The 17,541-nt window shown below is 41.3% G+C and overlaps 1 protein-coding gene across 1 annotated transcript; it reads right to left on the minus strand.

Annotated features, from left to right (window-relative positions):
• Positions 1–1,668: 1,668 nt before the first annotated feature.
• On the minus strand, positions 1,669–15,650 carry LOC119740525 (26S proteasome regulatory subunit 4). Its single transcript, XM_038215866.1, has 12 exons — positions 15,513–15,650; positions 13,186–13,242; positions 12,676–12,772; positions 12,220–12,344; positions 11,259–11,444; positions 10,193–10,321; positions 9,138–9,234; positions 7,950–8,038; positions 7,270–7,370; positions 6,184–6,335; positions 5,365–5,519; positions 1,669–2,649 (listed from the first exon to the last, which is right to left on the minus strand). The coding sequence occupies exons 1-12, from the start codon at positions 15,513–15,515 to the stop codon at positions 2,515–2,517; spliced, it is 1,326 nt and encodes a 441-aa protein (XP_038071794.1). The 5' UTR covers positions 15,516–15,650; the 3' UTR covers positions 1,669–2,514.
• Positions 15,651–17,541: the final 1,891 nt, after the last annotated feature.

Here is a 17,541-nt window from a genome sequence, read left to right on the forward strand (position 1 = left end):
TCTAAACTTGAGAGTCGCACATGAGTTGCATTTTTGAATATTTTGTCGAAAGATTTTGTAGGTAGTAAAGGTATTGGATAGAATTAGAATGCACTTTGCTTGTATACTTTGGATTATTGAGTGAAAATATTCCTTCGCGCCGATAAGGCACTAATTAAGTACACATTTAAAAAAACTTTTTTTTTTTTTTTTAAATAACATTGACATTTTTATCTAACATAAGATCTTCTGTTTTTCCTTGAGGGTTTGGGTCACTCTTGTCATGTATCATGGCAGGGCTAATTTTTTCCACGACCTTACAAATGCCGCTCAGCCGCAGTTTAATTCTTATCAAGAACACGATCAAGTCCTAATGTTCCCCACTCTGACTCTGACACCTTGCACAATAACTGGAGCGATAAGCGTAACAAGATTATTAGATGTTTAGCAATTTACAACCTCAGGCCGATTATCTCCAACAACTAATAATAAGCCGCCCGGCCCTTAATCGAGCCCTGGCCCTTGAGGACCCCAACTTTTGAAAGTACAATGTACACTTCCCTCAGTACCACAAATGGCCCAAAATTAAGGCTTCCATCGCCCGTCGGATTACAAAAACCACAAGCAATGCAAATATTTTCCCACTGCTGGTTCCATACACGTGTAGACATCAGGAGCAGACAATAAACAAACTGCAGCCATTGTTCGATGAAGCAAGTTCTTTTTTTACTACTGTGTGAAAGCATGATGGATGACTAGGTTCGATCAATGGGTCCGTTTCCCTCTTTAGATATACGCTGCCGCGCCTGGGATAGTACGAACACGGTGTTCTACAAACTTCGGTCTCTTTCACCTTGACTGCACTGCTGTCAACCTGTGTCAGAATTCTCATCCTTTTAAGTGCAAAGACATGCGCAGTACAGATAATGGATCTGTATTTCAGCGAGTCCAAACATAACTAAACACCAGATTTCACCACAAGTTGAAACCCTCCCCCCCCAAAAAAAAGTTGACCCCCCCCCCAAAAAAAAGGACGATGTGCAAACTGGATAAGTGTCCGAATTTAGGATCCAAAGTGTTACATTTTTTCCTGTCCCTGTTACCTTGGTACTTCGAAATTTACTATTCGAGTATCGAGTATCATTAAGAATGACTTCAAATGATTGTTTTATTTGTTGGGTAGGTAGTTTGCTATTTATAATCACTCTTTGATGACAAATGCGTGCTATTTCCAGTTTCACCACGAAAAATAGATTTTTTTTCTCAATTGCTCATTTCCTAGAAATATAAAAGTTATTCACTTTTGAAGGGACATCAAACCAAAAAATCCACCAACGCTCAGTTATTGAATTATTTCTTCAGGAAAAAAAAAATTATTGGCCAGACAGTTATTTGGCTCGCAAAGGGCAGGTTTATTTGTGGGTATAAAAATGAAATTCCCTTTTCAGAGTGCGGAAGATGCTAAAAACCAAAATTATGTAGATTTTTGGTTAAAACAAAGCGTACCAAATTGATAATTCGTATTTTGAAGAGCACAGGGTTTGCATCTTTAAGAAGTACATCAGAATTATATAAGATTAGCTGTCAGATGTCAGAAGGACAGCAACAAAAGTGGACCCCGAATTTATAGATTGATCCAACTGCCATTAGAGTGTACGCCAAAAAGAATATAAGTCGGTCATCTCGATATTGGTGTTTGAACATTGAATTACATTTTATTATTTGCACAAACCTTGTACACATTTGAAACAGAAATATCCCATTAACAAAAAACACTGCATGTAATATTATAAACAATTGACAATAAAAGGGACAGAAAAAGAAGTTTGTATATCTTTCCTGTATGCGGTTTCAGTATTGTTTTACAAAATGTGACATGTAAAGCTTTTTTTTACATGTGGGATATCAAAGCAATCAAACACCAGATATGAAAACAAGACTATAGCCATCAGATTATTGTCTTTGTAAAAATTAATGGCCAAATTCCTCCTTCAGTTGACATTTTCAGTTTTCACAGCCTCACCCTAAATTTGATATGAATGTGTTAACTCTTACTTTACATACTAAAAACTGAAAATTCATCTTCCGTAAATGCCTTTCAATTTTAAGTTGATGTTTTTTTGTTGTATTTGTCCGCGGATGAATGTTGGCCTCATATGAGTTAGATGGCGTACAAGGAAACCACAAAACTGTTTTAACGTGATAATGCTCTAGAAAAGTCTGTCTATTAAACCCTAAATTATAGTCGGTTAGACTCCAGATCCCAGAAACATTGAATAAAGCTACAATGCTCAGTGTCTCAAATTTACGGAAGCTTAAAGTGACCAACTGATTTTCTGTGTTTCCTTGATAACTATCTTGAAAAGATGGAATACTGAAAAAATGTTAGACATGTTTCCCTGATATCGTACCTCGGAAAGACGGCTTTCCCTAGTATCTTATCAAGGAAAGACGTTCTCTTGTTTACTGCTATTGAAATTTTAGCATATCCAAACTACATGTATTAATCTTTGAGTTATTAGAGAAGTTTTGAGATTATAGGTAAAGCCCCTCTGGTGTGCCTTCATTCTTGCGGTATAAGACATTCTCTTTAGACTTGCGGAAGTCTTCGTTGGTCACTTTCATGCGTCTCTCTCTCAGGGCCATCAGTCCTGCTTCCGTGCAGATAGCCTGACAAAAGAATTGAGTAAACATGCATATGTAGCGCTAGAATTGTAATTGTGTTAATAAGGGAATAAATGTGTGCTGGGGAGGTGTTAAACACTATGTTTATGACTGGTTGGAGTCTGGAATTGCCAAAGGTAATTATCAGCATTCCAGACTCCAACCAGGCTCCAAAAATAGTGTTTAATACCGACCAAGCACATATTTATTCCCATTCATAAATACCTTTTCAGTCAAAACATCTAAACTTTTCAGTCCAAAAGTCAAAACACGTCAAAAGTTAAAAATTCCAAAGATTTTGAAAATAAATTATATTTTATTTTCTGATTTTCGAAACAACCCTCTATAGCCTCATACTACGCGATGACTCGCAGATGCAGCTGAAGTGAGTGCATTGTGAATTTAGGACTATGAAATACTGACTCTCTGGCAGTATTGCACATGCCCACATGAGGATTGTGAACGTTCAACCAATAAAACAATAAAAAGGCACTGGATTTCATAGGAGCCCAAATTTCATGTGACACTGGAAAAGTGTTCAAGACCAGACAGCCATGTCTTTATCTTCTGTTTAAGACCGGCCACTTATGGGCTCTCAACCAATGGGAATGGATAAAGTGTCTTAGGTATTTATGAATAACAATTCAAATCATATGTGGCTTCACAAGTCAAATTTCAGGTCCGATCACAAATGACAGGATACATTGTGACTAGATGACTGTGAGCGACTTACGGGTGACTGGCAGCTAAGTTCTGGTGACTTATGACAACTCTGTTGTTTGTCACGTACCTTGGTTGAATAGAGATTTCATTTTGTGTGATAGTAGGCCCACAATGTGTAATCATTAACTGTGATACTAAAATAGTTTCATGTAAGTTACAACAGCTTTTCTGATGAGAAGTCGGCGACTGCTCTAAATGTGACACAGAAGGTTTAGTAGGTAAGTGTTATCTCTTGTTAGTGTAAGAGCGGTTTTTGTCCATGAATTACACATTATGGACTCTATAGACACAGAGGGTGGTGATGTGTGACACGTCCAAGATCTCCAGTGTATGTGCATTAGTTCATGAACATATGTGACCTGTTCTGTCAAAATCAGACTTTTCTGGGCATAAGGTCAAAAATGAGGTTTTTGCATATTGTTAAAATATGTACATTTTCCTTTTAAAAGAAGGTTAAATTTTTGAAATCTGTCATTCCTGGGCAAAGTTATGCTATTTTGAAGTTCATTGTGTCGAAAAGTAGAAAACGGAGAAAATGGCCACAAACACGATATCACGATATTACCTGATATACCTTAACAAACCATCAAAAATACTATATTTAGAGTTCACATTACAGTTTCAAACTTTTATAGTATATTTTAGACATGTTCAGGATTACAAATATGCAAAAATTAGAAAATTGAAAACAATCACCCCACAGCGTTTTTGGCCCTATCTCAATTTCAACCTCTGCCCAGAAGCGTCTGCTTTTGACAGAACAGGTCACATATGGGCTCTGTGCACCCTCAATGGTATAAGATAAGGAGAGTGGGAGGAGACCACTGAAAGAGACCTTCAAAGGCATCCAAAGGGCTCTTGGAAGTAGACCTTTCAGAGCAGCCTATACTGACATGTCCATTCAAGGAGGCCCACTTCAATGGCAAAAGCACTGTGCCGGCTAATATTCAGATAATCCATCATTGTTCGGGTAATCTGTAAATTGGCCATTGAAGGGGCCTGTGACAATACTAGTGTTGTGCAACCCCGACCCGAAACCGACTTAAAACCGACACCGTCTTCAGGTCGGGTCGGGTTGGGTCGGTTTGTCCATCATTTCAGTCGGTTTCAGTTTTGCGTTTGTGATTTTCAGGTCAGGTCGGGTTGGGTCGGTTAAGCCATTTTGAAAAAACGGAAATAAACCTAAAAAAGATAATAAAAAACTGAAAAAGTTCGGAAATCCACACGGTGCAATATTTATTGCAGAGTCACTGTGCCCAGTACGACCAAAATGACTTGCGGTCTATCACGCACGGTCTATAACATGTAGGCCCACCAGCAGGCCACCAGTGAGTGCCGTACGGTATGATTCAGTTACTGAGAGACGATGATTTTCACGCGACGACGGTAAGTTCATGCACAAAATGCGGACACAGGTGCCCAAGCCAGATATTCAGGTTTGTTTTCGATTGGTTTGATGTCAGGTCGGTTTTCATTACACTTTTGTCGGGTCGGCTTTAGGGAGTTCAGATCGGTTTCGGTTCGGATTTGGTTTATATCTATAACGTTTCGGGTCAGTTTGGCCTGGTCAACCCGACCAGATGCACAACACTAGCGTGAACAGTAATAGCGTGCTCAGATTGGTCTATAGACTATACATGACTAATTGGCTGTAGGTTTATGATTATCCCCCAGTAATGGCGGAAGCACTTCGCCAACTATTGTACAATAACTGACATAATGCATCTGCCATTGGTAAGGACCATTGGGAGAGAACAGCGATTCTGGACTCTGTTGGTCTTTTTGATTCTCGTTAAGCCCGGTTCATACTTCTCGCGAAAGCGAAGCAAAATTTGTGACGTCAACAATACACTCAAAGCGCGTCCACCATTGTTGACGACATGAATTTCGCTTCGCACATGCTTTCGCGTATGTACCAGGCTTTAGGAATTGTGCCTGATAACCAAATGTACTGAATGATAGCAGTTTAATAAGGTCTGCATAAATCTAAGCTCCTACCTTGATGTCAGCACCAGAGAGGTCATCTTTAGCCATGATGTACTCGTCTAGATTGACATCAGTGGACAGTGTCATTCGACTGGTGTGGATGTTGAAGATGCGACGTTTAGTCTTCTCGTCCGGCAGGGGAAACTCAATCTTCCGATCGATACGACCTGGTATAGACAAGCATAAATAACATCCACATTAATGAAGAAATGGCAACAGCTATGAGGATGATGTAGTGTAGATCAGAAAGGTTTTGAGAAACTTGGCAGAAGTGCTTACTTAATAGGTTAGTTTACTGTATGATTATAGCTCACGTGAAATTGTCCTTACATAAGGTTGCTGTACAATCTTTATAATCAACAACTAATGACAGCTGTGATGTGTTATATGGCGTTTTTAACAACCAAGGGGCGTATAGCACCCGAGGTGCAGCCACAGGTGCTATGCACCGTGAGGGAGTTAAAAACACCATATCACATAGTGGAGGCATCTTTATTGTCCACAACATTTTCCTGTTAACGTTGGCATCATTGAACTCAGGCTAATTACCATTAACCATCTTTAGGGCAATGTGCAGCGTTAGGGCAATGTTTGCGCGTGCGTACTACACCCGTCAGACAGTTCCACGATTGCTTCGTAAAGCACGTATGCGTAGTAGACCGTGCGACAGTCTACTACGCATGCGTATTTTACCCTGTGCGTGAATACTCGCGCGCACGCTTGGCAAACAGCAAAAATAGCATCTGGCACGTGATGGTGAACGGACCAGTGAGGATTCGGCTTTCGATCATGAATATGTATGAGGTATAGTAATGCTTGTTGTTGCCTTACCTGGTCTGATGAGAGCAGGGTCCAGGGTTTCTATGCGGTTTGTAGCCATGATGACCTTGACGTCCCCTCGCGAGTCAAACCCATCCAACTGATTCAGAAGCTCAAGCATAGTACGCTGGATCTCACGCTCACCGCCAGAGTTGGACTCGTACCTGGGAACAGTGACAGATGAATGTGTACACATGTTTAACTTACAGCGAAATGGGTGATTTTTAATACTTGCTTGGAATGGAAAGATTCAGGATTTTTGCAATCCAGGCACAGGGCAACTCAACGGTTCAGCCATCACATGATGGAGCCCTGTTGTCCAATGGTTACCGTGTTCGACTCACGTGCCGTGGTGCGTGGGTTCGAACCCTGATGGGGAACATGGTGCTTGTGTTCTTGGGCAAGACACTTTACTACAACTGCCTCTCTCCACCCAGGAGGATAAATGGGTACCTGTGAAGGTAGAGACCAGAATGCGCTGATCTCGAGCTGCTTCAAAAACTGGTCCGATGGCCTGATGAACAGGGGTAATAATTGTGAAGAGCTTTGAGAACTTTGGTATAAAGCGCTATATAAGCACCAGATTATTATTAATATTATGATAACAGAATCTGTGTTGGACCCGTTTTGAAACCTGAGATTCACGTTACTCCTATCAAACAGGCTGGAATCCTACATGGCTTCTATGTACACAGGTCCAACACTCTGCAAGGGTAAAATTCATCGCTGGTCTGGATCATGGTTGAGAGACTCTATTAGTGCAGAAAATTAGGAAAAAAAAATTGCTGACCGAGAATAAAACAAAAATGTCAGGTGTCAAGCGGCAATGCGGTCAGGGGAAGTTTTGTGCAAGCAGTCAAAAGGTGTGAATGTGTGAAGACTATTAAATTCGGCAACAGCCATTTTCTTCAGTGACACCAGGCTTGCGCAAGTCGCGCTCATGTAGTACGCAGGCACTCCAGGCTCCTTCGACCAATAGGGTTACCAAGATGCTCGTGAGCGTGGCACCACCGCAAAAACGGCTACTAATTTTGTTCAGCGAATTCCAGTATTGCTACCACTCTTACTCACAACCTACCCACTACTATTACTACCAACCTTTTAGTTCCGATGGCATCGATTTCATCAATGAAAACAATGGACGGTGCGTGCTCCTCAGCTACCCTGAATAACTCCCTGACCAGCTTGGGACCATCACCCTAAATAGTCAGAATTAAAAAACAACCAGCCGAATTCAAAAGTGATATTCCAACATGCAAATTCTGAGACATGCAAGCACATACGCTCAGCATTTTGCAAACAATCAAAAAGAAGTAGTGGCTTTTGCTGTCAGCAAGTGTTTTCAATTTTACAATTCATTTAACATAGTAACTTACTTGTAATACAATCAGGTCTTCCAGGTGCAAGATATTTATTTAAATAGGAACATTTCCCATGTACATGTGCCTAGGCAAGAATTTGGAGAGGCCATTTCCGCAGGGCACCATTGGAAAACAGTCAAGAAACACGTGCTAGATGCTATTCCTTATGTGCAGGGGCATGGCTATTTTTATGATTTTTTTTTGGCAAGTGAAACTTACAAATGTACATTGGAATGTTTTGTGTGAATAAAAATGAGTGTGGAGGATTGAGGAGGGTTTGGGTTAATGAGGCTTCTTAATGCATTTGTATTTGTATAGTACTACAAGTGATCGACATCAGGAAAGTATGCAAAGGATTTCAACTGCAAATTTGAGTAGGGATGGCTCTTGTTGAATGTAGCTTTCTACAGCACTTACAAGGTACTTTTGGATCAGCTCGGAGCCGACGACTCGAAGGAAGGTTGCCGATGTCTGATTGGCTACTGCCTTGGCCAGCAGAGTCTTACCTGTAATCAACGAAGCGATTGGAAGATGTAGTTTATTGAAATGAATTAGGAAAAGCCCACTCAAATCTTGGATGTTTTTATTTCCTTCTGGATATTTAGTTGTCTTTTTAAGACAGGTGTTGAATTAAAAAACTAACAAATTTGCACTTTAAATTGAACACAAAATGACTACATATGTATAACAGAACGGTTTATGCAAATTAATTGTCAAGTCAATTAACTTGCAAATGGAATAAAGATAAACATTATAATGCAGTTCATACAGATGCACATTTGAATTGGTCAAATGGGAATTCAAATGGAGTATTTGACATATTTTTGATCAACAGAATAAAATAAAACCACTGGACTGACCAAATAAAAAATTCCCTGGACTCGGTCATGCGCCACAGTGGGTATTTCAAGGTGTTTGTTCATTCTGTTGCAGGGTGTGTTAAAAATGGGATATTGGGTTTTGCCCTTCTCTGGCGTAAGTGAGGCGTTTAACAAAATGAGTTGGAACTGACACAGGCCATTGAGGTAAAAAAAAAATGCAAAAAAAACCCCCTGAATTTGGCGATTTGTTTTTTCGATTTTCAGATTTAGTGCTATTTGTAATCTGTGACGTCTACTGCACATATTTTTAAGAAATAGTACAAAAATCCTGAAAGAAGCGTTTTTAAGGATAAACAATTGGCATCTTTAATGTTCACAACTATAAAACTGGAAACTTTAAAGGCCTTTTTCTCATTATTTCACTTTTTTTGACATGTCGATAAATGCAAACTTTAAACAGCCATAACTTGTCTATAGAATGTCCAATTGAAGGGCAACAAACAGTATTGTAAGGAATATTTTATTCTCAAACACCCCTATTTTGACCTCTGCCCAGTTCTCACATATTATATAACACGGTATGCTTAGTGTTTTCCGAGGGGTTCATGAGAAAACAAATCACAAGCATACTTGGATGGGACTCGAACCCACAACCTCCTGCTTACTAGTACAGACGTCTTACCATCTTTTATGAAATACGCCTGAAAAGGGCAATACCCCCTTTTGAAATTGCACCTCCGGGATGCAAATTCCATCATTTAAATACTCTGTAGGGTTGACTCACCAGTTCCAGGTGCACCATACAGAATGACTCCCTTGGGTGGTTTGATGCCCATCTCTTCGTAGTATTCTGGATGGGTCAGGGGCAGCTCAACAGATTCCTGTATCCGGTATCATATGGAAGATACAATGAATGGAAGTTTCTACATCCTAAACATGATAGCAAGAATGTCACCCATGTTCACACACATCATTTCAGCTACACCAAATCTGAATATTAAGAACGTTGTACTGATTTTCTACCACTTCTTTGTGATTTCAGTCAATACCTTTCAGATGAACGTTTTTTGAGTGAATAGTTATAAGATGGAATTTTGCGTCGGGGTGATATAAATCAAATTAAGTTTTGCCCATCACAGACGTTTAAACACTGTATACTCAGTGTGTTACCTCCCGAGTGAAAGTTGGAAAAAATCACTCGGGTGGGACTCGAACCCACGACCTCCTGCTTTCTAGTGCAGATGTCTTACCACTCGACCACCGAGCTAACGGGATCGGTTGGCTGGTTCGAATCTGATGTGCATAGCAGCGGGTACCGCATAAACTATTATAAGATGGAATTTTGCGTCGGGGTGATATAAATCAAATTAGTGAATAGTTATTAAAGGTTGCATACCCCGTGCTCTTCAAAAAATGGATATTTCGTTTTCTCCCAACAACTTTTCAATTTGTATGTCTTGTTTTAACGAAACACTACTTTATTCTGATTTTGGGCGTCTGCAAACCTCTGAAAAAGGGCTTTCATTCTGCCCACAAATAACCCGCCCTGCGAGAGCCAAATTATTGTCTGGCAGCCAATAATTCAAATTTTGTAAAGAAATCATTCAACAACTATTAAACTGTCAGTGGATTTTTTCCCGTTCCGTGTCTCATGCAAAACTGAATAACTTTTACATTGCCAGGAAAATAGCAAATGCAAAAAAACCCCCAAAAATCAAATTTTCAACGTGAAACTCAAACATAGCACAGGGAATGCATTTTGAACAAAGCAGTTGGATTGAAGATATGAATCTCCATGGTAGAAAAAGCTCTCCATTCTTTGTTGGCGATGCCACAAACCTTAATTTCCTGAATTTGTTGATCTAGACCACCGATGTCAGCATAGGATTCTTGAGGAGCCTTCTCCAGTTTCATGACAGACACCATGGGATCGGTGTCATCACTCAGTACGCCGACAATCGCAAGAACCTGAAAATATCGTGAGAACAACCGCAAATAATTGAAAGACTCGTAAGACATGACAATTCACGTAAATTTGTGTGGTTTTGCCGTCTCAATTATTAGGCTTACTTACATCCACTTACAGTCCGAGTTGCAGTCATATCAATCACAAGTCAAATAATAAGTCATATAGTGACATTACACATGTAGGTCACAACAGGGGTGAGATTGGAAGAGAAAGAAAAATTCAATGAAATAATCGGCAGAGGGTTTTGAGAGTCACCGAGGACCCCAGAGTAACATAGGGTCTATGCACCCCTAAAACACCGATTTCTGTAATTCTATTTTAAACTCTTATAGGTAAAAACTCCTTCACTGTAAAAATATGGAATTTCAGCTTTGAAAAAGGGTTATTTAAAAATCCTGAAATTTAGGAAACCTCCTGAAAATAAAATCCCGACAAAAAATCCTCAAAATCAGGAAAAAATACTGACAAATATCCTAAAATCAGGAAAAATAGCGACCAAAAAAGTCCTTAAATCAGGAAAAATCCTGACAAATCTCAACCCCGTTACAACAAACAGGGGGTGTAAGATGACTACGGGATGTTAATTGTCATTGTTCATTCTGGCTGGCTGGCTGGCAGACTGGCTTGCACCTTGACTAAGAGGTCTCGTTTCATTCAGCTTCACAAACGAGCATCAGGAACACTGTGCACAGCCACACAAGTGTTTTAAGGCTGTTCAGTTTACAGTACAATCCGTGTCTGTTATTGGTGGAACTTGCCAGTGCCTGGTTCCACTCACAGCTACCATACTCCAAAAATAACCTCCGAATTGACTAGGATTGCAGCGTCCAGCATTTCTGGAAGCGGGTTCAACTAGAAATGAAGTTTCACCCAGCTTACTTTTGCTAACGTCTGACCTAACAAACAAACATCTTATTGGTCTGGTTACGGACCCACCTTGTGATTCAGCAAAACTGTGCATCCCGGCTCCAGCTGGTCCTTGTCGACAAATGACAAGATGCTGACGTAATACTCGGAGCCCACCGAGGCAGAGACGATGGCGTGATTATCGTCAATAATCTCCTCTAGGCTACCTACTGACATGGGCGTTCCCCTCAGGTCATCCACCTTAGAACGCTCTTCCTAAACGGAAATATCACACACAAGCATCAGGAATTAGGAGGGCCCATTCTCACTAGTGGTGTGCATTCCGGGGTGGTACGGGAACTGGCTACCCTATTGCAGTAAATCACGTACAAGAAGCCAAACCCTACATTTCTAATCCCGGAAGATGTCTGAAGGGCTTTGTAAGTTTACGGCGTAAACTACAACCTTTTGTGAGCGTCACTTGTTGCACGTTAAAATCCACATAAAATGGGGAATCTCTTTTGGTTTTCCATGTAGCCTGGTTATCACTTCGAAAATTCTCCACAAATGACATTCAAAAGCTTTCTTTTTCATTGTCTGAGAAGTTACTACATGTAATACATTCGTAAAGTTGGTTACGGGTAGCCGAACCCATAATCTGGAACCGGTTCCTGAAATCAGCGGTCGGGTACTCGGGGTACCCAGTTCCGATGCACGGCCCCATCCTCACTTATTAACCCTGGCCCCTCAGGGAGGGTACGCTCAGGGAGGGTACGCTCAGGGAGGGTATTATGATAAGAAGCCCCGCTACAACACGGAACACTTGTCAAAATGAGAAGCCTACCCAGTGTTACCAGATCTATCAGGTCAAAAAATCTCATGGCCAAACTGCTTAAGAGTCTGTGATCCCAGACTGCAACACGATACAACAGCTGCATCGTGCAATGGGGCTAGCTCTTATTGTCTCAACAAACACAGGTTGGGACATCACAAATTTGCTTTCAGGTTCATGTTCTGCACCAAGTGTCAACCGGCCTAGTGTGCTTTGTACCTCATCTTTCTCCTCTTGCGGCTTGAGGCGCTCCTGGTTGCGGATGAACTCCTCTTCCATCAAGAGGTAGTCCTTGATGCGTTCCAGCTTCAAGAGCTTCAACCGACAGCGAGTGTGTGGGGTTACTGTGAAACGGAAATGGAATGTGAGAAATGTCATAAAAAAGCAGGTTTTGGATCTCAGCATATCGAGGGTTTATAGTTCCAAGCAAGGCACTCCACATGTTCACAACAAAAATCACTGTGTACAGCAAAAATACCTTGAAGTTGAACCCTGTAAAATAAGCAAACTGGAAGCATAGAATTATGTCGTAGCTATGGCAAAGTTTGCATCACTTATGGTTGGCAGAGTTCTGCAATTGGGCTCAAATCATGTCCATTTCAAGGTAACATACATGTATGTAGTAGGCCTATTCCTCTCTTACATCACAATCCTCACCACTCATGGCTACCTTACCCTTGGGCAGTTTATTGGCCGAGTCTGGGCCCTTGGTCTTTCTCCGCCTTTTGCCAACTCTCGTTGGCACAGGAGGTTCATACTTCTTCTTTTTATCCTGAAATAAAACCCCCAAAAGTAATAAAATCACAAACTCAGCAATTGATATTCATTGAGAATACTGAAATACAAGGAGCAAATTCGGGCTAAAAATCCATGTGTACGTATTTCTGTGCACTCTTGATGGACTTGAAAGCTCAAATAGAGAGCATGCAATAGTTTTGCGAGCAGAAAAAATCAAGTCACAAAGAAATTAAGATCCGCTTTGGCAAAGAATACAATTCACAAAACAAACACTGACAAGATTTAACTTTTCAATAAAGTACACAGGGTATGAATATTCAACATTTTATCAACAGAGGCCCTAGTTGTTTTTTTCCAATAAGATTCACATACAAACTGCTTCCTTGTTAGACCAACCATTTGTAGCAAGGATACTTGTGTTTTTCTGAATGAATGTGGGTACCTTACCTTGTCATCTTTCTTGTCACCATGGCCTCCGCCAGGTCCCCCGGACTGGTTTTGACCCTTTAGAAAATCAATTCAAAATAAAAATCATACCCGACTTAAAAAACACTACCTTCAGTTCTGCACCTCTGGTTTAGTAAATCACAGACTTGTATTTGAGTCCTTGAGTCTTGGGACGGGTTCTCATTGTCATGTCTGAGTCAGAGTCCAGTCATCACAAGTCACAAATGTCACGTCAGAGTCCGAGTCACGAGTGACATTTCAAGAAAAAAAACCCTGACATATAGGTAGGCCTAGGCGCGGCCTAACAAAATTCATCAGATGTTCATTGCTGGGTAGAACAAACATGACGAAGGAAGCAGAACCACGGGGTCGTACTAATAAGCATCAACACAGCGTCAACGCGGCGTCAACACATGATAGAAGCGTCAACACATGATAGAAGCGTCAACACACCGTCAACACTGCAAAAACGCATTCTAAATTGACAAAAAAGGATTAGAACTTTAAAGTTTAGACTTAAAGAGATTTTCGGTGGGTCAGAGGTTACATTTCGTTTACGAAAATGGAGTTTTTTTCACGCGAAAAAATGATCCAAAGCAGCACTGCCGTGATCGGCCATCTTGCTTTGCGCCGAGCTTGGACTCCACCATTTCAGATATGGGTGTGGAGGTAATGAAATTATCATGTTGTACACGGGTTCACACGTAACGACCGCCCTCTGTTGATTAATTGTATAATGATATTACCCCCTTTGCGTAATGGTATCGTCTGCGCTGCCCCTGAAGCAACCTGCTGATGGCTGCCGATTTCGGCGCTGCACTTAGAGCTAGTCCGAGTAACTTGGACCCAACTTATCGCCTTTTTAAAAATTTGGACATGGTCTGGCGATAGTAGGGTCCAAGCCCATTCCTCGACCTAGACAACACAGTCACTGACAGTCCCAAAAACCAACATTTTCCAACAAAAAACATCAGATTTCACCTTCAAAACGGCCTCCAAATTACTAGATATGTCACCTGAGGTACAAGTAGACATAGATGATTAAGATGGTTGTACTTAAGTTTACTTACGATCCGGAAAAAAAGTGAAATTTTCCGTTCAATTCTGGAGACCCCCTCTGCCTAGGTTGTCGTTGTTGTGCTCACGTTCAAAACTGCATGATAATGGCGTCTGACCTCGACCTCATGCAAATGTGGTGCGGCGCGCTTGCGCATAATGCACATAATGCAGCATACACACGGCAGATTCCCCTGCGCCGCGCCGACGACTGTTTCCTGATGTAGAGCGCTGTGTAAGTTCGCGGTACGCCTGGCTAGCCAGCGCGACTCCCAGGCGTACCGCGAACTTACACAGCGCTCTACATCAGGAAACAGTCGTCGGCGCGGCGCAGGGGAATCTGCCGTGTATGCATGCAGTGCATTATGCGCAAGCGCACCGCACCACATTTGCATGAGGTCGAGGTCAGACGCCATTATCATGCAGTTTTGAACGTGAGCACAACAACGACAACCTAGGCAGAGGGGGTCTCCAGAATTGAACGGAAAATTTCACTTTTTTTCCGGATCGTAAGTAAACTTAAGTACAACCATCTTAATCATCTATGTCTACTTGTACCTCAGGTGACATATCTAGTAATTTGGAGGCCGTTTTGAAGGTGAAATCTGATGTTTTTTGTTGGAAAATGTTGGTTTTTGGGACTGTCAGTGACTGTGTTGTCTAGGTCGAGGAATGGGCTTGGACCCTACTATCGCCAGACCATGTCCAAATTTTTAAAAAGGCGATAAGTTGGGTCCAAGTTACTCGGACTAACTTAGAGCCAATTTTCTTGAACAGAAAATTACAATTTTCAGACGTTTATCCTATTGTTTTTGAGCCAAAATTTTATTTCTGCCCATACTGTACGGTTTGAACACTGATTTTTTCAATTTCAATGCATTTTGGAGGTGTTGACGCTGTGTTGACGCTTCTGTGTGTGTTGACGCTTATTAGTATGACCGGAACCACGTGGTGGCAGCTGTGTAGGCCTAATCCGAGTAAGGACTCTACGGAACATTTGGATATGGTCATGATGGTCGGGCGACCAAGTCCAAATGTTAAAAAAAGCGATCCGAGTCCTAGTTACTCGATCGGACTAGCAGCTGGGGACATATCTGCAATTGTTAAGAAACTATAATGTAGGCTAATATAAAGTTTATTGTTTCAATTCCCCCCACCCCCCCCCCCCCAAAAAAAATTAGACAACAAAAAACAAAAGAATTCAAAATAAGGTGCTTGATCATGCCTATTATCGAAATTAACACAAATAATTAACTCTGTGAAATACTTGCCATCTTCAAAACTTTTCTGAGAAAGATAGGGAAAGCACAACTGGTCGATTTTACTGCTCGGAACACAATGTGATCGACCGGTTTGTCTTTTTTCTATGTAGCTGTTGCTTCACTATTTCCTATGTACTGCAGTGATAATGCTCCATCATTGTGAGATGATGTAGTAAATATTGTCCACCCAAAGAAAGGGCCGTGGAAAAAAAATAGAAAGATACATTACAACATACTGGCTACTAAATTTAAGAAATCTTTTTATTAATGTTTAAAAGAGGTTGATGCTGAAATGATCAAATTTACAAGTTTTAAAAAATATATGAAAAATAAAGATTGGGAACAATATGTTTTGCAAGATCATTTTTGATATTTCGCCACTAGAGGGCGCCAGAGATATTTGGTGTTATACTAAACCACTTCTACTAAATTGTGAACCAATTTCACAACTAGGAAAAGAACTTATCATAATTTATGCACGTCACGCGAAGCTCGCACCGGTACTATGAATATGTATGAGGCCAGGACAGTAATTGCGCGATTGCATGCATTGCGTGCGGCATTTACACTCGGATTCAACCTCGTCCCCAGTGCTTACTTTATTTCCAACCTAGTTTCCAAGAGTAAACCCTGGATCAACCTCGTTTCCAGGGTGTCGAGCAGTACGCGCCCACCACTACCTGCTCTCTCACCCTGGTATTGGATCATTTGCATGTGCAAGATTTTTGAACACGTATGCAAATTAGGAGTAGTCTGGTGCCTGCCTGTGCGTTACATCTGCGTTTGTTTTTGTATGCGGTGTCTGGGGTAAAAACAGAATCAATTCGTCGCAGCGCGAGCATGGCGTGAGTTACTAAAACATGATTTCATTTTAATTAAACTGTTACGATCTTAACGAGACAACATGCAGTATCACATTTCACATTAATATTAACAAACTGGAAAGGAAATGAATATTTTCGAGAAGGCGTGGACGAATGATCGCGAAAACACGTACTGCACGTTTTGAATGACAACACCAAGTACACGATATAAATCTATTTCTAGCCAATTGCGGTATCGAATCTGGATGCAGGAAGGAAGTTTCCTATCCAGGGTTTACTATTGGAAACAACGTTGGAAATGAAGTAAGCACTTGGGACGAGGTTGAGCCTGGATAGGAAACTTTCTTCCTGCATATCCTGATTCGATACGGCAATTGGCTAGTAATGGATTTTTGTCGTGTACTTGGTGTTGTTATTCACAACGTGCAGTACGTATTTTCGCGATAATTCGTCCACGCCTTCTCGAAAATACTCATTTCCTTCCCAATTTGTTTATATTAATATGAAATGTGATACTACATGTTGTCTCGGTAAGATCGTAACAATTTAATTAAATAAATCGTGTTTTTCGTAACTCACACCATGCTCGTGCTGCGACGAATTGACTCTGCTTTTACCCCAGACACCGCATACAAAAACAAACGCAAACTGTAACGCACAAGCAGGCACCAGACTATTCTTCATTTGCATACGTGTTCAAAAATCTTGCACATGCAAATGATCCAATACCAGGGTGAGAGAGCAGGTAGTGATGGGCGCGTACTGCTCGACACCCTGGGGTCGAGGTTGACTCGGATTTCACCATTGCGAATAATTCCCATTTTAAACTTCTGTATCTGTATCTGTATGCTACTGCACAATCGCCTATGGTGGGGCTATCACATGCAGGTAACGCTGTCATGGTGCAGGTAACGCTGTCACTTCTATGGCACAATGAACAGTGGCGTCACCAGACTTTTCAGTCTGGGGGGGGGGGGGGGCACAGGGGGGGGGGCACCAGCATTTGATGGGGGGGGGGGCACTTAGGTGGATACGGATCGCCGTCCTGGGGGAGGGGTCTAAGGGGAGGGGGTGCCCCCCTCCCCTTTGGAAAATTTTCGCATACGGAGGATGGGCTAGATGCAAAATGGTGCCGCATTTGATGCTAAATATCTCCAGAAATTGCTATTTTTGAGGTAATGATTTTAACAACGCGCAGAATTTTGCAGAGGATA

This window comes from Patiria miniata, unplaced genomic scaffold, assembly GCF_015706575.1.
Source record: "Patiria miniata isolate m_02_andy unplaced genomic scaffold, ASM1570657v1 HiC_scaffold_5, whole genome shotgun sequence".
NCBI classification, from domain to species: Eukaryota; Metazoa; Echinodermata; class Asteroidea; order Valvatida; family Asterinidae; genus Patiria; species Patiria miniata.